The sequence below is a fragment of the Asterias amurensis genome, chromosome 21, assembly GCF_032118995.1.
Source record: "Asterias amurensis chromosome 21, ASM3211899v1".
NCBI lineage: Eukaryota > Metazoa > Echinodermata > Asteroidea > Forcipulatida > Asteriidae > Asterias > Asterias amurensis.
The window spans coordinates 14,180,651-14,207,515 of NC_092668.1; the positions used below are offsets into that span (position 1 = coordinate 14,180,651).

At 40.9% G+C, this 26,865-nt stretch overlaps 1 protein-coding gene across 2 annotated transcripts; it reads right to left on the reverse strand.

The window, feature by feature from the left end:
* Positions 1–275: 275 nt before the first annotated feature.
* On the reverse strand, positions 276–26,859 carry LOC139953208 (uncharacterized). 2 transcript variants are annotated; one of them, XM_071952665.1, is made up of 9 exons: positions 26,813–26,859; positions 25,997–26,233; positions 24,612–24,808; positions 15,092–15,384; positions 8,711–8,764; positions 8,031–8,138; positions 6,069–6,201; positions 4,182–5,685; positions 276–3,771 (listed from the first exon to the last, which is right to left on the reverse strand). In XM_071952665.1, exons 4-9 carry the CDS (start codon positions 15,333–15,335, stop codon positions 3,685–3,687), a joined length of 2,130 nt encoding a protein of 709 aa, XP_071808766.1. In that variant the 5' UTR covers positions 15,336–15,384; positions 24,612–24,808; positions 25,997–26,233; positions 26,813–26,859; the 3' UTR covers positions 276–3,684. The 2 variants fall into 2 exon arrangements, with proteins under 2 accessions (XP_071808766.1, XP_071808767.1); XM_071952666.1 differs by lacking the exon at positions 24,612–24,808.
* Positions 26,860–26,865: the final 6 nt, after the last annotated feature.

Here is a 26,865-nt window from a genome sequence, read left to right on the forward strand (position 1 = left end):
AAGGAAAACCACGCAATTTCGAGTGATACTTGTGTGGATCATTATATTCTACTTTTAAAATATCTTTCTAATCATATGCATTTTATACAAACGGTTACAAACGCTTTTCAAAGACCAACTCGACCGATCCAAGGCAATGTGTTCCTTTAGGCAGAAATCTTCGCTAAGCAAACAATGAGTGGGGCACAGATTCTTCTTGATACCAGCTGCATTTAAATAAATACAATGGATGGAAACATTTAATGTACAAGTTATATTTATTGTTAGCCCATCTTTTTTCCCCAGCACAATAAAGTAGATATAAATACCACTGCACTGATTAGTATTACATACGCATATTTACAGTTTCAAGTTTTTACAGTCAGAAATCTGTATATTTAAATTTGATTTAAAATACACTTTTAATACAGAAATATTACAACTGGAATGGTTAATATTTAATAAAAAACATTCATTTTAGAAGACCATGGGGACTTTAAACTGGCAGCTTGGAAGACACCAACTGCACGACATGAAAAAGGAAAATTTTGTAGAATTTGTTGTTTTCAAGTGGTTTCCTTTTCTCCCAAAATTTAATTGAAATTAAAGTGTGTTTTTCTTGGCAAGTTTCTAAAACTTGTTGCCTGTAAACTGCCCGGTTTGACAAGCAAACAATGATGCACCAGGGAGTGAGTTCTTAAATTGGTCTCAACGTTTCGACTAGCTTGCTCTCATCATCTTCGGGAGACTTTACTCTTCTAATAACCAATGATGTACCACCCCTTCATGATGTTTCTTGTAAACAGCATCTAAATGAATGTACTCTTCCAGCAAACAAGAATGTACCATCCATTTAAAGATTGTCTAGTAAACCCATAAGAGTTTGGAATGAATGTACTCTTCCATCAAACAAGAATGTACCATCCATTTAAAGATTGTCTAGTAAACCCATAAGAGTTTGGAATGAATGTACTCTTCCATCAAACAAGAATGTACCATCCATTTAAAGATTGTCTAGTAAACCCATGAGAGTTTGGAATGAATGTACTCTTCCAGCAAATTATGATGTACCATCCCTTTAAAGATTGTCTAGTAAACCCATGAGTGAAGGACCATCAGTGAATGTGTCAGGTTGGCATTGTCTCTGCAGACCAACAATGAGTCACTAAAACCCACAAGGGTCTCCCTTTAATCTAACACAGCCCAACAACACAACGTTGTTCGTCGAACATTCTACAAAATGACTCACAAACCCTACCCCTTCTAACATTTGACGAAAACTGTCATCAAGTTTTACTGTCAACGTGTACATGAGTAACTATGATATTCTTTGTTTTTCCCCCTGGTTTGATGGATGTTACCATGCCAACGGAGTTGAGGCGTTTTGGACTGGCACGTGGACTCCCAATCACCCAATTAACCCTACTTCTGAAAAAAGCACCATGTGGGGCTACGTGCGTTTGGATAGACTCAGAGGGAGTAACTTCAGTAAATGAGACAGTTACAATTATAGTCACTAAACAAGTCACCAAGTTGATATAAACATTATGAATATTCATTAAAATGTAAATTGAAACAGGTCATGTGACAAACCATGTCATCAACATAAATAGTAACACAGGACAATGCATAAAATACAACAGGGACACACCGCCGCTGCGAATGACATCAAATCAATCCCTCTAAAGATATCTGTAGTCCTAATTGACAAAAGCGAGGTGAATTTCATGCCTAGGAAATTCACAGAGAATGATTCTTCCCAATTGAATTGAGCTCAACTTTTCTGGATGTTTTTACTTTAAAACTGTCGCCATTTGTTCACCCCCTCGACATCTACATTTGACTACAAATCCGTCTTTACTTGGACAGGAAATAGGGGTTGGAGACGGTTTAAATCTGATAGTGATCTCTCGCTTTAAAGTGAATGCACCTTGGATTAATCAGTCTGAAAAAAAAGAAAAAACACTGCCAAGAATTCGGAGAAGTTTCAACTATCTACAGACACCATCTGGTGAAGGTGTCAGTAAATTTCATTCTATCTTAACTCCAGAAAGACTCTGGTATGGTCCAAACGTCAGGTTGTTTAAAAACATTTTGTTTTGAATTCATACCAGAGGTTTGGTCGGTAAGCAGTTTGCAGCAGCTGGTTCTATTTTCGCTTCTATCTTAAACGAGGTTGCTTATGGTTTTACTTTTTACGGATTTTGTGTTGTTTCTTTGTTTGCTTGTTTGGGTTTTCTTTGGGGGGAGGGGGAACGGGAGGGTGAAAGTTGAGCGCAAGTTTGGTTTCAAATGAAATGACACAGCCCGCCAGTTTTAACGGCACAGCCTACAAGTATTTCTTTTTGACAGGCCTAATTGGAATAGCACAGGGATTCTGTGCAGTAGAGCCTTGTGGCCTTTTGGGCAACTGGGTGTAATTGTTTCTCCTAATTCAATCAGAAAGGGGTGTGGTGGGGTAACGCCAAGGGTTAATCTTGCCTTTGGGTTAGAAAAACCTGCATTTATTCAGCCTCAAACCAAGTTAAAGAATACTCTGCTACGCAATTTGTCAAACCCGTATTTTCTGCTTAACAGCTTTATGAAAATAAATTTAGGTAAAGGACCAAATTTCATAGAGATAGTTAAGTAGAAAAAGTAGCTAAGCCCAACAAAATTGTGCTTGTACAAGTCGCCAAAATGACATTGCTCATGTGCAATCTGTGACTGGTATCCTGCTAATTTCTGCGTATTAGAAACTTTTTAAGCAATATTTTATGCTTAAGCAGCTCTATGAAATTGTGCTCAGGGCCCAAATTCATAAAACCTTTGAGCATAACAACTTGCTAAGCACAAAAACCTTGCTTCACAGAAACTGGTTATTATCAGCCAAAGGTCCTTACAGTTTACAATGTTTCAACTGGTGCCCTACTCGTTTGTTTCTTAGCAAATTTGCAAAGCTGTATTTTCTGCTTAACAGCTTAATATGAAATAGGACCCTGGTGTTAAGCACGATAACAGTGGTCAGCAAAGCGTACTCTGTGTTGACCTTTGCTGACCTTGTCAACCTCCCACTACGGATCATTTCACACCTATCAATAAAACCACACAAGCATCAGAGCTTAAAATCAGCTCCGATTATAAGCACTTATGATTGATGGGGAGGCAATCTGCCGATGACACCTCTCATACTGCATGGAGTTAACCGCCCTCACTCATAGGTTGAGATTACTAGGGGCTTTCCTGTTATTTTCTGTCCTGGTTAACATCGCAACCAGATAAAAACTCTCACAATCAAAACATTGTGATTTAAACAGCTGTGACGGAGTGGACATATTGGAGAGCGAAACATAGGCGTACAAGTAACAGTTAAACTAAGAGAGGTTTGCGGTAACACCATGTGAAAATCTCTTTTTGAGGAGTGTTGGTTCTGAAAAGAATCAATGGTTAACGACTCAACGTTTTCATCAGTATGCTCTAATCATTCCAACAATAAATGGAAGACGATCAGAGCAATAACCGTCTGTTCTTTTCAGAAAAAACACGACTCCAAAAAAGATTTTCAAATGGTTTGTATGAACCAAAAGTATTTCTCGCCATTAACTTTAAGAGTGATTACCAAATGTATACCATCCCTTTAGTAAAGAAGTTTTCTTACAAGAACTTGAGAGGGGAGGAGTATTGCTGAAGATGATGAGAATGAAATGATGATGCTGCTGAGGAGCCTTATCTGATACCAAGACGTCTCTTGAGGCTGTCAATCTCCAGCTGCAACTGACGATTTCGCTCCTCTGTCGAGTTACGGGCTGCCTCCTAGAATAGATAAAAGATGAAATTGAAACACTTGAGTCTCACATGTAGTTGAGTTCTTAAGCCCCATTGTTTGTTCCAAAACAATATCCTAATACCATGCCATCTTGTTTCTTTGAGTGAACTTGTACATTTCAGGGCAGGAACATCAGAATATTCGAGTTGTTGGTACTCCTAAAGTTTGGCACAATGTCAAGATCCCGCAGAATATTCCTGCAGTCCACGAGACTGCCAAAGTATGCCCAAGGGATTGTCCCCTGTACCAAGAGCATGTCCGACTTTTGAGACGCTCTCCCACTTAAGAAGATATTTCTCTCCACCCTTACTTTTCAACCCTCATCTTGAATGCCTCTTTGAGAATTTTGGTCTGAAAAAAATAATAATAACAATAATGACAATAAAGAGAAACTAACCTCAGCGCACAACTTGACTCTTAGTGATTCCCGCTCTTTCTTGATTTTATCCAATGTTTTCTGCTGTCTACCAATCTCTTCCTCTTTCTGTCGTAATCGTGCTCTCAACCCTTGCGAGGGCGCCATTGTATCCCCACTCGGTATAGGTTTTGCACTCGTAGAGGGCTTCCCGTTCATCTCGTTGGTGCCTGATCGTTGCACCTGGTTTTGTCTAGGTTTCAGTGTGTCGCCGTTAAAGACCGTCTTGACAGCGGTCTTGGGCGGGGGTTTCAGGGCATCCCCGTTGGTCCTTGTAGACTGCTTGACGAATATCGGCTGGAGATAGTCATCCTCGCTTGTGGTAGCCGCTTTAAGGTCCCGAATCAAAGCAGTATGAAGTGGGTTTGGGTTCTGGTAGGCGTTGGCCCCATTACAGGTGTCTGGTGATTGCTCCTTGATGGCGATCGCTAAGGATTTCACATTCTGATAGGTGGACTGCACCTGGCTGTGAACGTCTCCATTCTGAAACTTATGTTTCTTTCCACGCAACACCGGTCCGTCCGACCCATTCACCTTACCGCTATGGGGGTTATCGCTGGAGTGACGTCGCGGTCCGTTTGCAATCACGCCGAACGAAGCGGGATCACGATATGACACGCCGTACCGCTTTGCTTTCTGCTCGTTCTGCGAGGGCGGTTTATTCGGCATTTCCGAGATGCGATTCTTCAGGGATTCAATTAATGAGGGTCCGCTGGAGAGATCTAAGTTCTCATAGATACTGTTCACATCTGCCGGGGTGCCGTACTCCTCCCCAAAGAGTTCCAACTCGTAATTACAGCTCTCCGTCTTCTGAATCCTGCTGTGTTTCTTCTCCTGCCCGTCACCTCCTCGCCAATCCTTCCCATTTTCCTGAAATCTTGGAATTATCTCGACTTCGTACTCACAGGAGCTCGCCCTCTCATACAAGCTTCCTGTCGAGTCGAAGCTAGACATCGGCGATGCCGAAGAAGGTGGGGCTTCAATGACCTCATAGTCCATCTGTATATCGCTCGTCGGTGGGAACAACTTGTCCTGATGGTTGATCAGGTAGTGCACGAGTCTTAAGCTGAGAGCTGTGCTTCCGAGTAAGAAGGCCCCTTGGGCATGCTTCGGCCGTAAGATATGCGGAGCGAAGATATTAGCTAGGTTACCAAGTCCCATCTTATTGTAGGCCTCCTGGCGATGGACATCGTGTAGGAACTGACAGAGATACTTAAGAAGGTTGTAGTTGATGCGGGGAAGGAGGGCCAGCTGGATGATCAGCTTGTGTCGACCCTCGTCTTCGTTCTCTTGGAGGTACTGCATGACGGGGATGAAATATTTACAATGGCGCCATGGGATGATAGGCTCCGGGAGTAGCTGGAAGTAACGCTTCAGCAGTGAGGCAACGGTGTGGATCCCTGCGTTGGCCTCGTCAAAGCTGGGTCTTTCCCCTTTGTCAAAAGCATCTTGAAGCTCTTGCACCAGACAACTGCGTCCGTTCAATCTATAGTTAGAAAATAGTAGAGTTTTAGCAATCATACTTGTTAAGACCAGCAAAAGGGCAAAACTATTTGTTCAGTGGTTAGACTGCAGGACTTGCAATCAAAAGGATTGGGGCTTGAATCCTACCAAGCTAAGTCAATGACTAGACTTAGTATTGTCGTCTAGTTACTGAATCACAAATTTCTTGATTTGTGCAATTCATAATCATAGACATTAAACCAATGTTTGCATGTGAGAGAGATTTGCTTTTGCTTGCTTGGTGTTTTCATCCCCTTGTGAGAGTTTGTCGAGTTCCCTTGACGGGAGATTATCTTAACAGACAGACAAACAAAAACAAACAAACACCCCAACAATCGAACAAACAAACAATCAAACAAACCCTACCTGAAGATGCCTTCCTCTCTCAGTCCGTTATTCCTAATGTAATTGACACACAGCTCTACAACCGTCGGGATGACCTTTGTACAGGAGTCGCTCTCGTTAATAATGGTGTCTTCTAAACTCTGGCCGAAAACACCTAGAAAGGAAGACAAATAAGATTCCATTTAGAGTTAAGGGTGGTTTGGATGTTCAGAGTAATGATCAAGTGAATGGTATGGGTGTTACACAACCACCGAGGTGCCACTAGATATTCTTCCTGCTGGATTTAGAGAGCAATGCGATTTCCGTACATGTGCCCGCATGCCAGCACAAACTCAACCAATGAAACCTTCAGTTGGTAACAGCAACTTGCCTATACCCTAGAAGGGTACAAGAACAGGGAACCAGTTCAGATGGCACAGAGCTTTAAAGACGGTTGAAATACCAGGGCCTAGTTTTATAAAGCCTGTAAGTACAAAAATGTGTTAAGCACAGAACAAAATTGCTAAGCAGAAACTGGGTAAAAGCCAAAATGCAACAAAGTTTGCATTGTTGCAACTGGTGCCTGAGAAATTTTTGCTTAGTAAAGAAAGTTGTTTCTAAACAGCTTTAAGAAATTGGGCCCAGTAGCAGTAGGCATAAAGAAATCAAATGTGAGTCATTGAAGTGACTTCTATGAATTGTTTGACATTTCCACTGAACTTTCCTCCGGAGTTTTTTCCTTTTTCATTGCTATCGAGACCAGCCAGGCCTCGGTGAGCATTTCCAGTGTGTTTTGGGTCTCCTGTGGGCTTTGTCTGGGATGGCTCAGGCTGACTTAAAGGTAGTGTCAGATGTTGTCCGCCAAACATCGGTAAACAGATTTTCAACCTTGTGCTTATTTGTTCTTATAGTAAAAACTTCCGCTAGTGTGTTGCAAAGTCTTGCATTCTTTTGAAGCAATCAATTCATCAAGATCAGATGAAGAAAACACGATATATGAGTCTCTGTACGATATGTGTTTCTGTAGAATCAGGATTTTACTACCGATCAGAAAAAAAAAGGAAATGGAATTACTTCATTGAAATATTTCAAGCTTAAAGAAAAAGGTATACGTTTGATACTATGTACATGTAATAGCAAAACAAACTTGGTTTTTGAACATTTTGAGAATCAATCCACTTTGAAGTAATGTGGTGATGAAAAAACGATATCAGTTTAAATGCCCCGAAATTTGAATCTGAGAAGTGCTACTTTCTCAGTCCAATTACGGATGATTTTTTCTGCGTGGAAAGAAGCGCTCTGGATTTTGAGCCATATCTCAAAAAAGCAACATTCGTAGCTGTACATGTTAAGCGTAATCGCCAATTTGGCCTGATTGCTTTTTCATCCTGATGTTGGATTGCGGATTCTGTGTCACCCCTTTAAGTATTTATGCAAGAGTATGAGGTGTCCAAGGGCTGACTGTGATTCAGCAATGTTAGGGGACAGTACGTGACCAACGTGTCATACTCAGCACAAAGCAGGTTTAGGTTTATTTTTGGCAAAGGCACCTATTCTATTACCAGTCAAAAAAGGCAATCCCATAATTATTTGCTTTGATAATTAAAACTAATACAGCATTTGTAAGGTGCACTTTCTGTAAACCATTTACAAGGCTCCGGTCTAGTAGAAGCTTAAGTTAAGTTAAGATACTTTCAAATTGTTGGGAAAGCAAGCATGAACAAGTGTGAACAAGTGTGTTTTAAGTTTCTGCTGGAAGAGAGTGATGTTGTGCATTTGTCCGAGGTCTTTAGGAAGTGAAATCCAGAGTCTTGGTGCTATGTTGAAAAAAGCATTAGAATGGTGATGGGGAATCGAAATTGAATTTCAGATTGAATTTTTACTAATCGGTTTGAAACTGATTATTAATATAAAAAAATCAATTATTGTCAAAAATATATGAAACTGCTGTCTTATCCTGGTGGTTAGTTTAATGTTTAGTTATTAAGAAAACAACCTGCTCACCTCCTCTGACTCTGCGTATCTCTCTCTGCCAGTGCTCTAGTTCCATCAGCGTCGAGGAACACACCAAGAAGGGTTTTGACTGTGAGCTGTGACTACCACCTTTCTTGGCTGGAGAGAACAAGGAGCAAAATAAAAATAACTTACTATCCTCATTCAAAACACTTTATACATGTAAGTAGTACTGAGATGAATGTTCATGAAAACACCAGAGCTTTTTAACGCCTTGGGTTTCGGCTTTGATCCGGGCTAAAGCTTTGACTCACGCTCGACCAGTAAATTGCCTAAGAAAACAGTATCACCCGACCTTTCCTGTGATGACCTTTATTTAGACAGCATGACCCGACCTTGTTGGAAGGTTTCCATCATGATACTTATCTCTTTATTCTTCTTGGCTAAGAGATGGGTCTCTAATATCGCAATAAAAACAGACATGACACTTAAGGGATGCTTTGTATTGCATGAGGCAGGGCTCACATTTCAAGAAAAGCTGCTTCACACTAGAGCAATTTAGCAAGGGTCCCTTGTTAAATTATTTAAGATGTACTTAGTGTGAAAGGACAATTGTTGTACTGTCCAGTGTCCCACGTTTCTTGGGTCCCTTTCTTGGGACCCCACCCTTGTAAAAATCCTTGAACCTGCCATCACTCCATAGTCCCCAAAATTATCAAAATTATACTCACAATCTGAATTATGTTTTTCATTTGGTGTTCCTCTTTTGGTTGAAGCTTTACGTTCTGTTAAATAAAAACAAATAAACAATTAAGTCCTGAACTAGTAGCAAAGCATAGGAGCCCAACTGCAACAGCCTTGCGGTTAAATATTGGAAATCTGAAATAAAAAGTCGCATCCCCTTAAGGTGATCCCCTGGCTGCCACTTCCCAGGTTGTATCGTAATTTAGGTGTGATCCCTAGCTACACGGCAGTTACAGGTTGAATGGCTTCTGACCGGCATCCCCGAACAAAGATTTTAACAAATAGGAAGACCACCAACATAAGGGCTGGAAAGCTTTTTTAAAAATTACTTGAAATCTACAGAGTCAGTTTCCCTTGAGGTTTATTTTTTGATACACTGGATTTACGCAACACTTTCAGGATTTCACGTGCTTGTTTGTGCATGGAGAAAACCGTGGTTAAGTAACAATAAACCCGGATACGTGTTTTTCATTTGGGTGTGGCAGTTAAGTGGATCTCCATCTGAATGCGGGGGTGGGACGTACGTATGGTAGTGGCCCTCTCCCTTAATGAACGCCAGTCATCCTTAATTTGAGCATTGTCTATAACTTGAACGCAAGGACATCAAACTCAACGGGGGCAATGTTCACACTCATGACGTACGTCTGAGTCAATTCATGTGGTTATGGCCCTCGTGGCCCGCCCTGGAACACGGGGACAACAAGCACTCTGTACCCAGGTGTCTTAAGTTGCTGTCAGATTTGACACTTAGAAGGTGTCTGGAAGATGATTAAATATTTGCGATTTTTGGCAGGGAGGGTGGGGGGCGACTATTATGAATCTGTCATCGACTTGGATTAAGACAGATGACACTTCTTCAGCGTTGATTCAAATCTTAAAGGTAAAGTGTAGGATTAGGGATCGTGTATAAATTGACCAATCTTAATAAGAATAAAATCCAAAAGGTAATCGTGAAGATAATCTTCTAGAGAAATATTTCCGTCTGGAACACTATCAAAGTGGAGGAAACCACATCAGCCGCCAATTTCCTGAAACTTTTCTGAAACGACGGATATCAACCACTTGCGCAACATTTATTGCGTATTTAATAGTTGTTCACCACTATAACTCAAGAAATATTGCGAAGTTGCATGAATATTTAAGGTTTGAAATTGATAATCGTTTTTCATCTTGCAAACGGGTAGCCAGGCCTTGGTCTAGAGGATGACCCCCCTGAACCTCCTGGTATTACATAACTAGTCTCTCTACATCACCATGAATAAGGAACGAAGGAAGTGGGCCTAGGTCTTCCCTTGGTCTAGAGGATGAAGTCCCCTGACCCCTTTGGGTGTAACGCTTCTAAACTATGAAAGTTCATCTACATAGATCTGGTTCCTGATGATTTGGCCTTTTAAACAAATCGCAACAGTCTTTTTGAAAGTAGCCCTGCACCACTTTACCACAAATTACCAATTAAGACTTCTGCAGTATTTCATCCAAGACAGCAGTTTCTGAGACTCATCTTCTTAAAGTCTTATCTCTCCAGGAGACTCGAACAGGTTGTCGCTACACGCGACTCCTAACATTTACCAAAAGCTGCCTCGTTCAAGACACACCTGTTTGAGGACTCCCACCGCAAATATTGACTCAGCGATCTTCAGTATCTCTACGCATTTTCTACTTATTCATGCGGTTGCCTTAGATTGACTCAGCTTTTATTGCCCGATGCGAATAATTATCTCTTAATCTCTGATGAGCGTTTAATCGATCCGAAGGTTTTAACTTCACATTCCCTTCAGCTTAATAAACCTCACTGGAAACATATTGGGTTTTCAGTTGCATTTAAATGTTTTTTTTAAGAGAAGGTGTCTGTTTGGTAATGTAATTAATGGCAATTAAACCTTACTTGGTTTGAACATCTACCTCCATGGTTGGAAGTACAGCAGCTTTTGATAGTATATAAGGCATTTTGAGAAACATTTTACTTAGAAGTGTGCTCAAACACTTTTATGTGCACTGCCAATTCTAGTATGGGACCTACGGCTTAATGTCCATTATGGTAGAGTATCTTTCTCAAAGACAAATATATGCCACAACCGGGACTAAACACGTCCTGTGCTCTTAGAAGCTGGTCAGCTATGACACGCCATGCCAAATCTGCTAGGCAAGACATTGCTGTATTAGCAAATTTCTGTGCTTAATAGCTTTATGGAATTAGGCCATCTCATTAAATGCATGTTTGAATGATGGCGCACACCCAACTATTTTTTTACTCATCATTAATTGAACCTTGGTGTGTCCCTGAAAATATTGTCAATCATCTCACACTATCTCATGTGATATGAATCATATATTCAGAGGGAACTCTGTCTGAACTTGCCATCATTAGGACCCTTTTTCGCAATATTTCTCGTTTGAAAAATAAGTTGGACAGGAAAGGGCGTGGAAGTTGATAGTAAATTATAGCGCAGGGCCGTGACGACCAGGAAGTTTGGTTACATTCTCGAACAGGTGCGGCGCATTTACCGCATATTACATGCTTCATTATAAACTGAAGTTCATTGTTCAAGAATTTTTCGGAAAGATGCGTCAGCTGGCAAGGTTGCCAAGTATTTCAGCCAAGATGTAAACTAGTTCATAGACATTTCTGGGAATCTTGACTGTTTTATTTTGTAATTTCTCTTGTTTTTTATCTAAGTATTGTGAAAGAAATAAGAGCAATTCACACAGAAATTGTGTAATAATGTTGGCAACCTTTTTTTTTAAAAGCATTTCTATAAAGGACCAAAGTCCAGGGCACTAATGTAAAACGCATTGATACATTACTGTAAAATGTACTATAAGAACTAGGGACAGCAATTATGTAATGAACAAATTAATTTTTGGTGAACTGTATCAAGTATGATCAGTAAGTTAACAAACTTACTGAGTTCAAGGGCTGATCTACATACACTGTATCATAGGCTTTAACCAGAATATTATATATAAAACATTTCCTGATTTTTCTGAGACCCCCCCCCTCCCCAAAATGCAAATTAGCAGAACAACATTACCTCTCAGTATCTGGTAAAAAAGAGCATCAACAAAAAACTTAACCTTTGAAACTTTTAAAAGGTCAGATTGAGAACCATTGTTTGACCTCCTGTCTGGTCATACAAATACCTTAGGGCTTTGAAGGTCAACCAGTGTACAAGATTATTAAAAAAAAAACTTCTATCTTTTTCCAAATCTAAACTCAAACTCACAACAGATGGAATCTGTGCTCGAACTCAAGCTTTTTTTTTGTTGGTCCGAGACACGGTCCAGTTTAGGTTTTTAATGTGTACGTTGGGACGGTTCTAGTAACAACACAGTCAAGAGTCCAACAATACAGATGGGGGCAATTATTTTAAGGTGAGATACTATCACGATGAGGGAGTCATACTTAGTCACACTGCAGGCTTAATCCGTTAAACGAGAGCAAGTGAAACTGAGACGATAGAAGCTGAAGAAACAGTTCACTAATGACAATTAAGTGAGATTTAATTGCTTAATGGTTAGAGACCGCAAGTAGTTAATGACTTGTGAGACATAAATGTCATGAAATGTCATGAAATTTCATGACTTAACCACAAATGGAACTTCCAACCAAGTATAAAGAACACAACAATATAACCTGACGATTTTCTTTTACTAATGTCTCTGTAACGATAACAAGTAACTGAGATTGAATGCTAATTTTCAAAACCACAAGTAAATAATCTACTTGCCACCATTTGCCCATGACGTAATCCTCTGACAAAAACTTTAAAGACCCAAATCTTGAAGAATGCAGAGATAGAATCTGATGATAAAAGTTAACTGAGATTTAAACAGTTTAAATTGTAAACCAGTAGCACTTGTAATCCATCTCATAGACATTTAAAAACCCAAGATAATCCTGAAGAATGCAATGAAAAAATAAGAAGAATTAGTTTACCAAATGATGAATGTTAACCGGGATTAGCAAGAGCAATTAGTCAGAGGAGTTACTGTCAACCTTTTGGACACTCTGTTTTTGGAATTTTCAGCAAATTTTGAAGCTAGAACTCTTGGTATGCCTTTCTCTTTACCGGGCTGATACAGTGTGAGTCAATCAACCAAGGACCAGAAACAGCATGCCAGAACTTTCACAACATTTGAAACAATTTGCAAGAGGTTTTGTTTCCCCCTCTGATGATGATCACATTACAACATTTTGAATTGTAGGCCACAGATAACCATTAAATATGCGACTTCCCTTTGGTCCACCTTTGGTCCGTCCGTATGTCGCAAAAGAAAAGTGCAATCGCTCTCCTGGACTGAGGAAACATTCCTTAGATCCTCTCTAAGAGTTAGAGAGAGAGAGAGTTTTCTTAGTCAGTGTCAAACGCTGTCATTATATGATGACAAGAAAGCTCCATGATGACTAGATATTTCCTCTAATTATCTGACACTTCCTCCTCGTGTCGAAAGGGGAGCTCTGGTTTGTTTTGTAAACAGGGTACGGTATTGGGAAATAGAGAGACTAGGGGGTTTGAGTCTGGGCTAGGAGGTGTGGACAATGTGTGGAAGGCGTGTTATTTAATGAAAATCCTGCAAAAGGGGTAGGGGAAGATTATCTGGCATTTCCCTTGCATTACGACACAGCTAGCTCTATTGGAACAGGTGGTAATCTCAAACTGTTGTTTTCATCAACAGAACAGGACCCAATTTCAGAGAGTTGCTTAAGCACATAGCTAAGCGCAACAAAATAATGCTTACCAGAATAAGGTTACCAGATACAGTCCGTGTGTGACAAGTACGAGTTCTGACTGGGTATATCCTGCTCTATTTCTGCTTGTAAGTTATAGCAGCAAATTGTTAAGCAATTGAGATATATTGTCTGCTTTTTAAGCTACGAAAATGGGGCCAGCCTTTAAACTATTAAAGCACTCTGAAAATGAGGTTATAATACATCAGGTTCAATGTCATCCCCCCCCCCCCAACACAAAGTTTGCTTGATGATTATCTTTCAACATTTCTGACCGTTTCTATGAGCAGCTACAAGCTGGATCCAACACCATTCCTACGGGCAAGCCACCCCCACATATTTTGACATGGTGACTGGAACAGCCAAGTACATAAACCGAGAAATAAAAATGAGTCAGATAAGTATCCCCCACCCTCCCAAAAGCAGAAACAATAATGTTGTTAGAAGACAATTTTTATGATCCAAATAAAAACGTAACAAAAATTGTAAAAACAAATCTTCACACAGATGAGCACCAAGAACTGTAACTCAATTCTTTTCTCAAGTCCTGTGAAAAATGATCCACTAGGAAAGTGAGGTTCAAACCTATGACTTTTGCAACTCTAGAGCAAATGTTTTACCCACTAGTATAGTCCTACAAGCTTGGCTGGTAGCTTTAGGCAATTCAAACAATTTATCTTAGCAGCGTATCAAATGTTCAGGTCTTTTTTACCCTTTTATTCAAATTTGTTAGTCCCAAACCCAATTAGAAAATAAATTAAAAAGTCTGTGATTTTCTCTTTTGACCAACCTTCATAAATACTGGTAGAAAATGGAAGAAAACAAAAGAGGAAAAAGTTAAAGGCCTGATGCTTTGACCCGGCCCACAAAAAAGTGGGCTGACAGACTCGTGCACTAGAATTCCCAGGTTTCCCTCAATGTTCGCCATAACATACTCTCCACGATAACCGCAGTGGGGCACCGTCTAGAGTTCACCCTCATCCCCAGGGGATATAACCCCAGCCACAAATACAGGATACCGCTTTGCACTCTTGCACGGATGCGAGATCTGAATTCTGGAGGAAGCCGGGGGTGAGGTCTGAGAATGTGGCTCGGACGTTGGTGGTCATGTCAAGGGGAATGTTGGGTACCGGGGAAATACCAAGGTGGTAACCGCAAAAGCCGCAAAGAATTTTTTGAAATGGTGTTTGATTTTATTAGGAGTGAAGTGGAATGATGGAATGAAATGTCAATGTAATGTCAAGGTTTAAAGGGGTAAAACAAGGGTCCTGGTTGGAGGGTAGTTAGGGAGTTTGTAGGGGGGGGGGGTTAATTTGAGAAGTAACACGTACTCGCCCGCTGCTAACATAGGATTTGAACTGCCCCTAGCCATCGGGCTAGCTAGATGGTCTAGTGGTGAGATATTTGCTCTAGCAATGCACAGGTCATGGGTTCGAATCCCAGAACTTCGGAAAGTACTGAGTATTATAGTGCAAAAAACACTTCGGTGTAAGGGTAAAAACAAGATACTAGTTACTAGTTAAAAAAACATCTCTGCACTAGATCAAATATTAGTGTTCTGCATTTAATGTGGCTGTTGCCCCCCAAATTTCTCTCGCTCGACGAAAGACAATGCTCAAAGATTCCAAGAGAAACCTACCTGGATGTATTTCTAGTACGTATCCGAGCGGCTCATTATCTCCATTGTTACTCGTCCGCGATGTCAGCCGGCAGCCATGCAGCGGTATACTGCCCTGGTGTTTGAAGTAATGAAGGTGGCCATCAGCTAAGATGAACCAACTCCGATGCCAGTGACGGAAGATATTGAGTCCATGTGAGGACCGGTTCATTAACCAGCCACTATAGTTCGTGTCTTGACACATAAATCGTCTTAAGTCGGTCATGGTTGGAGACGAGGATTGTAGGAGGGGAGATGATCAGTTTATTTCATCACTGCAACGGAAAAAAAAGAGGGAAAAAAATATAAAAATTGTCAAATATAGTTTTTAAAAGAGGTAAACCTTGCAAACCTTAAAAGGAAAGGTACGGCAATACAAACTTATTTGGTATGGCAAATAGCGTAAAGCGTTTTGAGAATCATTTCCATGACACAACTGCTCCGGATTTTCAGCGATGTATCAAGCATGCAACTTTACAAATGAAATGTTCACAGGTTGGTTTACTGTACACATTCATATAGGATAAAACCAATCGAGCAATTCCAAAAACCTAAACTTTACCTTTAAACTATTTATGCCAACAAGACTCTAGCTTAAAGAACAAATCCAACTCAAAAGACTGGAAGAAACAAATATTCGCCTACAGTCTTACCTTGTGTCTTTCCAATGTTTTGTCTAATGAAAACTACCACAGTTTGGCGCTTGAGCGAAATTTAACACGACACTCCTAAGACAAGCCACTACCACTCTGACAAAGAACAACTGGCGCCGTCTTCATGACACTGACTTTAAGTACACCGTCAAATTGATTCACCAACCACAAAGAAATGTCCAAGTCAAGTCGACATTGAGTATAGTTTTCCTTTGAGAGACAAAAAACACGGAGACGGAGTAACAATCCACCAGGAGGGTTCCGAGATCCCCCAACCACACGACTCGACGCTGTAACCACAGTTGGGGCTCCCTTTATCAATGTCAAGTCATTGGAAGCTCATTTCTAATCGTAGAAGTGACCAACGACTAATCCTGGCATATCCTAGCTGTTCAGGACTCAAGGCTGATCACAACCCCCCCCCCTCCCTGCTCCATCGAAAGGAAAGTCAGTTTATGAGTCAATCGAGACTTGGACCTTAAAGATGCCTCACCGGCGGATTTCTCCAACAGCTGGGAAACATACCATGCTTTATTTGAAAGAGGAAATCAAATCAGTTTCCACTGTACTGGAAGGAAATTTCCTTTAAAAAGTACAAATAAAAAATGGTTGTCCAGGAGGCCTTATCAGAGATTATTTATCAAAGAATATGCTATGAAAACATTACTTCCAATTACAAGGAATGAAAATGTTTCCTTCTTTTTAAATATTTGCTGAATTTAAAGGATGATATTTGGAATTAAATAGATTAAGAATCTGCTAGCAATATTTCAGAAGTATGTGTTTGCAAAAAAACAAGACTTCAAGATTTGCTCGGTTGTTTGGGGGACTGGCCAAGTGAACAAATTACTGGCTTTGGGCCGAACTGAATTTCACAGTGAACTGATTGAAGGCCTGAGACAGTCCCAAGAAATTGCAAAACGTACACAGTGAGGGTACCTTTAAACAGTCTGCCTATTATCTTTAAACCAGTTCCAGGCCCCGCTTCACATTCACAGAACCAACATACCACTAATCAAGGCTCAACAAGTTTTGTTTCCACATTCTACCCTCAAAAAAACAAAAAACAACAACAAATGGATGAAACAGCTGTTTGGCAATCGTCGTCGACAATCAAGCTTAAGAAGCTTCAGAAAGTGGACGTGATTCATTTGAGTTTTGTAAATTATGTAATCAGACTAAAGTATCTGTCATGTCCAAATTGGTGGCTACAGTTATGGCTATGGCTAGATTTCCTGTTCATCATGCACCGATAGCACCCTTAACAGCAGCCGTAGCCGTAGCTGTAGCTGGCAATTCGGTTTGGATGCGGCCTTACCCAGGTGAGAAGTTTACTTTCTAGTTTTGGGGAAAAAGGAAATATTCACAAAAGCAGGATTTGAGCCTACAACCTCCAGAATTATGTGCTGGTGCTCTATCAACAGTGAGTCCTATATATTGGTGGTTTTCCTGTTTTTGCCAATATCTTCAGGAATGGGGGCTCCAGACAGAAGTCATTCAACCTTATAACGCCCTAAAGCCAAGGATCACGCCTGGGTTTCAATACAATCTAGGAAGCGGCAGTAACGGGACACCTTAATGTCAAGTTAGAAACCACAAGTGGAACTGACTTAAGCCCTTTTCACACTACAGGTATTTCCCGGGAAATTCCCGGGAAATGTTAGTCGATCTGTTCACACTACAAAAAAATTCCCGGGAAATAACATTTTCCCGGGAAATAATTTACCCAGTTAAGGGGTAGGGTTAAAGGCGTTAACCCCGGGGAAAAACGTTTTTCCCGGGAAAAGCATCTAGTGAGAACGAAATCGGGTCTAACTTACCCCACCTTTTGCTTCCACTGTGTTGAGACGTCATTAATCTCGAAAGGTCACAGACGTCAAAAATAGCGCGCCAAATAATTCGCGTGGTAACAATAGCCCTTTTTTGTTTTCTCCTTCTGAAAGTGTTTACGTTTAGGTACGAAAATAAAAGTGAATAACATCTGTAATTTACAAATAAATATATGAATTAAAAAAATTGACCACGTGAATGGAATAGGAATAGAATAAATAGTTGGCGTGAACAAGCTTCCTTCTCGTACACACGCCATGTGTGTATGGTATTTCGTATTTTGACATGTACTTGGCCGTTGGTGGACTTGTGTTGTTCAGAGTCAGATTTGAGTTCATCGATCGACATTGCTGTCTACAACCTGACAGTAAATATTTTAGCTTAATTTGTTGCTCAATTTCTTACGATGGGTAGAAGTGACCGATGGAGTGAAACTAGTTGCATTTTGGGCCGACGATGCAGTCCAAAAACAGCTAGATGGGCATATAGGCCTACAAGACACGGGAAAGTTTTCTCAAAATTGGCTGACTGCCTGTGTGGTGCTGGGTATGAACGGACCCCTGCCCATTGCAAAAAAACTGAAAACCTTGGGTAAAAAAGACTTTAGGTCTGTAGGATACTAGTTTTGTTTTTCAAGGCCTAAATATTTTCTATTGCATAAGTGTTCTCTTGCAAACATTTCTTTTTAGAAGAAACATACATTTAAAAGTCGTTATGAAGCCATGAAAAAATGCTGGCCAATATAGGGTTAAAGCCTATTCAGTGTTCTTTCTTTGCACAATGGGAAAACAGCACTGTTGATGTTGGAAGGGAAGATTGCTTCTTCTGCTTTCTACTGCTATTGTCAGATTGTGCAAAATCGACCATGCGGTGTTTTTTCTATAAAACCTTTAATTATCTTGGCCCTAACATCATGGACATTATTATGCAATCCTTCGAAAATGCCATTCAGAAAATTTCTAGGCCTTACCCCAGGGTTGATTCCCTTAACCCTGCCCCTGAGCAGGGTGAATTTTTTCCTGGGAAAACATCATTTCCCGGGAAATTCCCGGGAGTATTTTTGTAGTGTGAACAGATCAACCAAAAGTTCCCGGGAATTTCCCGGGAAATAACTATAGTGTGAACAGGCAAAAATTGAGATGAACGCCAACACAAAACCTCTGGGTAAAACACGGACACAAAAGTCCATTCAATTACAGTTCTCAAAAGAAAGAAAAAAATTGTCGCAGAGTAGAAAGCTCCCTTTCGCTTTTTCTAATAGCAACTTGCTCCCACCACCAGTGGCCGCTCTTCATGGTAGACCAGATTGACCTTTGACCAATACTTCAGCAAGTGCCATGAAACCCGTCAATCGCACGACAATTCCATGGTGTCTCATAAAACACTGTCACAGCAATCGTCTTCTCCTGACAAGACGTCAGCGACGTCTTCCCCGAACTGCAAGACTTCTTCTCCGCCGTAATCACACAATATATTGGTATAACAACACGCAAATACACAATTTATGTGCAGCCATTTTGGGTCGCATGTGGCAAGGATTTTGCAGCCGGCCGCGTGGCATTATGGGAACGGACTTCCGTCCACAAACATTGTAACTTCCGCATGGGCTGACCTGTTTACCACATTTCCTGGGGTTTGATCGTAAGTGTGAAACGACCGTGCATATTCCTGGGAAATAGCACTCCCGGGAGTTACCAAATTGGGATAGTGAGAACGGTTGCTGGGGTGGCGGTGGGGTTAAAAACTCCCGGGATTTTCCCGGGAGTTTATTTCCCGGGAAATGGCTCTGTAGTGTGAAAAGGGCTTTATTGAACAAACTTTACTTTCTATTAGAGCAGAAAAAAAGTAATTCAATTAGAAAATACAAAAGTTTAGGGGCACATTTTCAAGTGACACAGGGCAGTGACCTTTGTGGCCTTTTTGTGAAGTTGAAGTAAAAGCAAGTCTTAAAAAATGCGTTTTATACACCAATGGTCGCTGACCCATGTCATCAACCTTAGCCACACCATGCTGTGTCTTGTCCGAGAGGTCAAGAGCACTGGACTCAAACTCTGGTGTTTCTGATCAGCAGAGTGTGGGTTCGAGTCCACGTCATGACACTTGTGTCCTTAAGCAAGACACTTTACCATTATTGCTGCTTCCTTCGGATGGGACATAAAGCTGTGTAGGTCCCATCTGTTGCATTGCACTTAAAAGCTATGCTGTGGGTGCCGTGGGTTATTTTGAGGCCTGATGCGCTATTATTATTTTAAAAAGAGCTTTGGAATATCTGCAAAAAGGTTAGAAATTCAAAGTTAGAAATGTCAAGCTTTGTTCTCTTTAACTTACGTGCCACATCAATCTACCTGATGTATTCTGTCAACGCAATGTGTCATATGCAGCAATTTAAATATCAACTTTGATGACTATCCAAACCGGCTGTAACAAATTCAACAGCAAGTCCGTCCAAAACAAGTTTGAAATTTATCTCTCAGAAGTGATTTGCTCCGACATTAAGCTGCCCGTCCATCTGAAAACCGCAGCCAATTGATGGGTGACCTGTTCTTAGTCCATTGGGGGCGGCGGTAATGGTCAGTTTGATTGGGTTTACGCGGCTTTATGCTCGATCAGGAGGGTGTCAACCATAAGGAGCGGCCGTGACTACCATTCCCTCGCTGCTCAGAATGCATCATTGTGGTCAGCGTTTGTTAGTCATCCATCAACCCAAAATCCTCGATTGGGTTGGGGAGAAAAACCCACAAAACCCTTGGTGTTCCACCACATGTGTTTGGTTACGTAATCGACAGCCAATCAACTTGAAGGGATTGTCTGGAAGTCATTGATGTGGCCAATCAAAATGCAAGTCATCGTCCTGGGGTGTGAAGCACTGTGGTTAATGTTTACTCACCCCTCTGACTGAATACCCTTGGTAGAAACTACCGAATCAATAAAACAAGCCTTGGGATTGGTTGTAAACTGGTATGCTAAGTACCAACTGTCGAATTAAAAGTCATGATCAATTACTGAATTTTTTTAAGTTTTAACTAACAGGAGAAAAACCACAAGTTAATTCACTCAGGAAAGTCAAGATTTGAAGTAACATGGTGGCAATGGAGGACATGGCAGTCATAACATCTCGTGACCTGGGTCTAATTAAGCAGAAAATATTGCTACGCAAATTTCTTTTGCTAAGCATAAAATGAGTGGGGCACCAGTTTCAAAAACGTAAACTTTATGGAGTTTTGGCTGCTAACCAGTTTCCTTTTAAGCAAGATTTCTGTGTGCTTAGCAAGTTGTTATGCTTACAAGCTTTCATAGAGCTGCTTTTAAGCAGAAAACGTAGCTTTTAAAGTTGTTTGCTAAGCAATAAGCAGGATCTCCTAGTTGCAGATTTTACATGTGACATGGTACTAAGGCTGGTAACCTTTTTTCTGTAAGCATAGTTTTGTTGTGCTTAGCTGCTTTCTGTGCTTATGGGCACTGCTCCTGGCCTAGGTGCCCTTTTTGGGCAGCCTAAGTAGTCTGACAACACCCATTTACAAGAAGAAAAATCAGAAATGTCTCAGCTTCGTTTTGATGATCTGTGTAAAAATGTAAATGTTTTATAAAATATCAATGATTTCATAGGAAAAAGGGCTCTGCACAAATAGTTTGATGACACTACCATACGCCCAGTTGTCGTTTTGATATTATACAAACATATAATTGTAATCACTCAAACAATCCAACTTGTTTCCAGGGTAATGACAATTTCCTGGGTAGGCCAGTATCACTTCCCTTTGTTCAGTTGTTACTTGTAAAACAAAACCTATTTGTAAATCAAAGCTTAAAGGTGCAGTTACATTTGTGAGCTTCCGGATTGGAACCAAATCAACTATTTCTCTTCATAGTCACAAATCCTGTAGTTTTCTTTAAAGGACCGATACTTTGTAGTCTTTCCAGGGGTGCATGACCATCTGGTTGTGAGATAAAAAAAATCTGGTTGGCTGAATGCAAGGACAAAGCTTGTAATTGTTAATGACCAGCATCCGCATTTTATGACAACCAAAATATGCCTGAAATATCAAACCTGTGAAGGCATAATAATAAGCTCATCAAAAACAAATCTTATGAAATTCTAGCTACAAACCTTGACATGTATCACCAATTTAAGTTTCAAAGCTCCTGCACCTTTAAAAAATCTTGCGCCAACAAATCTTGTTGGTGTAAACCACCTCCCCAATATCTCAAGACACACTCAGATAACTCCTTCAGGAAAAACAAGATGTCTGCGATATTTTAAAAGTCCAGCTCATTTTCCCCAGGGTAACCCAGCAGAGCAACACATCGCCATGGCAACATCATCATCTCCCCGCCAGCTCCAATTAAACTAAAGCCCTCCCCCCTCTTTACAACATACCAGAGTTCGGACATGGTTTATTTTTGGAGTCGTCGAGGTACATGTGTTAAGGCCGTGGCACGATTACACCGAAGCAACTTGGCTATGAGTCTCTTCTCTCTAGAGATACATTTAGGTGCCCCCCTTCATGACTAACTGAATCTAGGCTCTGGGCCGTTAAAAGGTTATCTGTCCTCGGTGAACTCTGAAAAAATGTCACATTCATGAGTTTCCTGTGAACCCTGAGCGTACTGTACCCACCAAGAGGGGTGTCTGGGTGTCGTCGGGACACCCTGTTGTAAATTTAGTGCCGCTGTTTTATCTGCTGGACCCACTATGTGTTAGGCAGAGGGGTGTCTGGGTATGTTTAGGACACCCAGTTTACATTTGGCCCCCTGTTTTATCTGCTTTATACCCACCAAAGTGTTAAGGCCGGTTTATAGTCGGTCGATTTCGCGCGATGGAAATCTTACGCGCAATCCTCTAAGACTGAGGCCTAAAAACTGTGTATTTTTATGATCGCGCGTCAAGATTTCCATTGCGCGACAATCGCGCGACCGACAATAACTCGACCTTTAGTCTTTTGGCCCCCTGTTGTACCCACCATAGTATTAGGCAGAGGGGTGCCTGGGTGTCTTTTGGACACCCTTATTGTTAATTGAAATACCCTGTTTTATCTGCTGTACCCACCCTAGTGTTAAGCAGAGGAGCGCCTGGGCGTCTTTTGAACAACAGAGGAAGGAACCAGAAACAGAGCCTATCAGAGGTTTGGAAAAAGCCCAAGTAAAACAAATGACGAGTGGAACATTGACAGAATGTTTTGTGGACTCCATGACGTTCTTGTAAGCGCCCTACTTTTCTGGGATATGTCCCTCCCTACTATCCCCCTGGTCCCCCTTTGAGTCACCAGTACCCAAACCCCTCAAAGGCTCACTGATTTACAACTAAACAATCAAGACGAATCGTGGATTAGTCAAAATAAAAATAAGCAACTTCTCTCTAGAGATGATCCCCAAACTAAGATTTCCAAGTGCCTTGTTTTGAGAGGACGACAGGGGTAAAAAATAAAAGCTGTGAATCATCAAGATTTTCACCTGTTAAAGTCAGTTCAAAAATTATACTGGAAATAAACTGTGGCAGCTCACAGGGCACATGAGACTTTAAAACAAATACGGGGTGAACAAAACGGGAAGAGAAAAAAACGAAAGAAGAAAGTAATGGATCTCTCTTAATCGGACATGCAACTCAAAACCTCTGTACGAGTATTGCATTCAGTTTCTATTTCAGAGTGACACCTTGTATGTTTTGAGATTTCTACAATAAAAAAAAAATGGGTGGGAGACTGTCTCAGTAAGTAAACTCCTTCAAGATATGCTTTTTTCTTCACAACCCTGGGAAAAAATGACCAGACACTGCCGTATGGCTGTTTAGAATAATTTCCCCTGTCACACACACACACGCTCAAGCTACAGTTTCCAATTAAAAGCTGACCTGGGCCAAATTTCACAAAGTTGTTTAGCAGAAAATAGCGCTGGACAAATTTCTTTGATAAGCAAAAATTGAGTGGGGCACCAGCCACAGCAATGCAAACTTGGCTGGTAAACTGGTTCTGCTAAAGCAATACTATCTGTGCTTAGCACAATTTTGTGTGTATATGCTTTAAATGAAATTGGACCCTGGTGATTTGCTCAAATATTTTTAATGCAGATTAGGGATAGAGAGCAACAGTGTGACAGCTCTCTAAAGTTCAAAGCGATATAGCTTGACTTTATCAATTGGTTGTGACTTGTGACGAAGACTAACCAGCTGAACATTCAACCAATAGTGTACCATGCTTATAAATGCTAGCCTTGGCTCAAGCCGCCGAATGGTTAAAAACTAAGAAGTCCAAAACACAGCACTTAAAATGTTTAAATACTTTTGAGATGGTCCTGTTGGCCAGTCACTGATAAAGTTAAGGGCAAACCCTGGATATTTGCATGCACAATGTTAAAACCAAATCATATCTTCACAAAGCATATCTTCCCGACAGAAGGGATGATAAATTATCAATGATTTGGCTGACGGAAACATCACAGTTTGTTTGTATAAATGATCTTCTCATCAAGGGAGCTCAGCAAATCTTAACACCAAGCTGGCAATAGCCAGTCTTCCTCATACAAACATGGGTTTAACGTCCATGTTGTGCACAAATAAAGAAACTGTAACAAGACGACAGTTCTAATCCTTTGTCTTGGACTTTAAAGCCTGACATCAAGATCTTACAAGTCCCAACTGATGCACACTCAACACTGTGATCTCAAACCTCATATTTAATTACTTAATTGTTCCAGTGACCCTCGACCACAGGCCCACTGTACATCACTCCCCAAGGTCCAGGATAAGCACAGAGTGGTACCTGGCTGACTTGGAGCAGTTGGAAAATTGCGGACAGCTGACCTTCTAGCAAAAACTGCCCCTTCCATCAAGGGGCCGCCCTGTCCATCAAAGGACTGCCCTGTCCATCAAAATAAAAAGGTCTCAGAACTAGCGCTTCCACTCCCAGGTCAAGCAGTGCCTTAGCTCTGCCGACTTTCAACGCTGATAATTACGCAAGACAATACAATGAAGATGCTACCTAGACATTCCAAAACCACATCATTAATCACTTTTGCATACTCACCAAGCTTACGTTTCAAGTCTCCAAGAGAGTCGTCAGAATCACACAACCCCAGGATGATGTTAAAGAGTGTGAATACATCAAAACGGCAAGTATATCATTGTGATCGACCAAATAGCTCTTGACTGCACAGATCCCATGGAATTGCCAGCGACAGTTTACTTACTGTGTAGCACAGATTTGTTCGTAGACTTGAGGTCCTTAAAAATAAACAAAAAACGTTGAATTTATGATTCGCTCGGAATTGGTGGAACAAGTTCGTCAAAGAGAAAAAAAAGTTGAGGCTTGAGTATGAAGGAGTCATACCATTGTGGCTTTAGACTCAGGGAGTGTGTGTCTATAGATGTGTGTGAATGGATACTGTTGTGTTTCAAGAGGGAGGGGGGAGGTGGGGGGTTGTATGTGTGTCTCTCGAGTCATTGAGGGGAGAGGATATGACACGTTATGACCAATCGTTCACTCTAATAATGAGCTACAGGCATGCAAGGGTAGCAGATTGTACGCTATGAACAGACTGTCATCACACGATGAGAGGGGTTTCAAGTCATTGGCACATGAGGGCAGACATGGTGTAATTGCCCCCCCCAACTCCTCCCCCCAATCCATTTCGATAAGTAGGTTCCGTTTAGAATGTGTACAATGGGATAGGTTGGACATAGTTATTAATATCACATCATAATCAGACTAGATCGATCGTTGTAAATATCAGACAGTTGTAAGATGGGTTAGCTTAGCACAGTTTGGACTCCTCTGCAGTGCAGTGGCACTGACTGACATCCTACCAGGATACTCAGCTCAGAAGGTTAGGTCTCATATTAGAATCTGGAGTACACGTGCACCCTGGTGCCCACGAAGGAAAAGGACAAGAAGGGGTAAGAGTTCAAGCCCAGGGATGCATTGTAATGTAGAATGGTGGAAGGGCCTCACGGGACAAGGGCCAGGAAGACAATTCTTTACATTTCTGTCTATGGAGATGGAGTACCGTAATGTGTTACACTGATTTTTTTGGCTAGTACAGTAGTCTTAATCTGAGCCCAGTTTCATAGAGCTACTTATAAGCAAAACAAGTAGCTAAGCACAACAGCATTATGCTTACCAGTTTAGGGTGACCTGTCAAAATATGTAACATTGTGACTGGTATCCTGCACATTTTTTGGCCAGGCAGAAAATTGTTGGGCATCAGCTTGAAAGCAGCTCTATGAAATGGGGCTCTGGTAAGCGTAAGGTTTTTGTGCTTAGCTACTTTTTGTGTCTACTACTACTAGCAGCTCTATGAAACTGGACCCCAACCGCAATAGCCTATTATTAGGCAGCGGAGGTGCTAGACTGCTACCTAGTGGGTGGGCAAGGTCTTAAAATCTTACAATCATATTGTCCACAATACCTACAGCTTGAGTCTTGGTGGACGTTTCTCCATCCAGTCTTCATGGAACTGAAGCTGACAAACTGACTGTTCTATCTGTGCCATATTATATGTCATTCACGTGCACACAACAAGCAACACAGTTATGATGGTCCACTCTTATCGTTACTTCTATTAGTAGACCCTGCCTGCCTTCCTAGTTCTAGGAATCTAGCTAGTCTTCAGAGTCAGACTTTTTATGTCACAACAGCGCTACCCAATCCTAGAAAATAGAATAGAAAAAGAGTGAAATAAAACAAAAAAATAATAAGGCTTTCTTTCTGTCTTGAAAAATTCAAGACAGAAATTTGTATATAGTGCATTACACATGGATATATATGGGCTTTTAATTTGAATTTGATTTGGCCAAGCCCGGCCCAGACCAGAGATTGAGAAGGCCCAGTTTTGTTTAAATAAACTTAAGTATTTATTTTACTCATCATCTCATGGAGTCATGCCATTACTGTCCTTTCCCTTTAAAAATATCAACATTAAAAATGAAGCCAACAGAGATGAAAAGTCAAAAGAGCAAGTTGCAGCTAGTCTTCACTGGGAAAAATTATTAGCAGACGACATTATGAACTGCAAGACCGTGCGCATGCGCGACTGTGTTGTGCGTGAAACTGAAGTTGAACACCATTTTTTTAGATTTTGGTTGGTTGATTCATTTGGTGTTATTTAACATTTTCTTCCCCAAATTGGCTATATTTTGTACAATAATGTGGTCTATAACGCTAGCTTAGTTTTACTTCCACATTAATTGTTTTCTCATTTTACCTAATAAGGGGGAAATGATACATACCTTTTGCTCGTTTATGAGGTGACTTGCATTAACATTACACACGCCGAGTCCGT

Bases quoted from the DNA above. Each gene is read 5' to 3' on its own strand.
- LOC139953208 (XM_071952666.1), bottom strand. From the start codon at position 15,335: ATGACCGACTTAAGACGATTTATGTGTCAAGACACGAACTATAGTGGC. The intron at 8,139-8,710 runs GTGAGTATAATT...TGTTCTCTCCAG, and splicing joins TGAAAAACATAATTCAGATT to CCAAGAAAGGTGGTAGTCAC. The intron at 5,686-6,068 runs GTAGGGTTTGTT...TTCTAACTATAG, and splicing joins AGAGAGGAAGGCATCTTCAG to ATTGAACGGACGCAGTTGTC.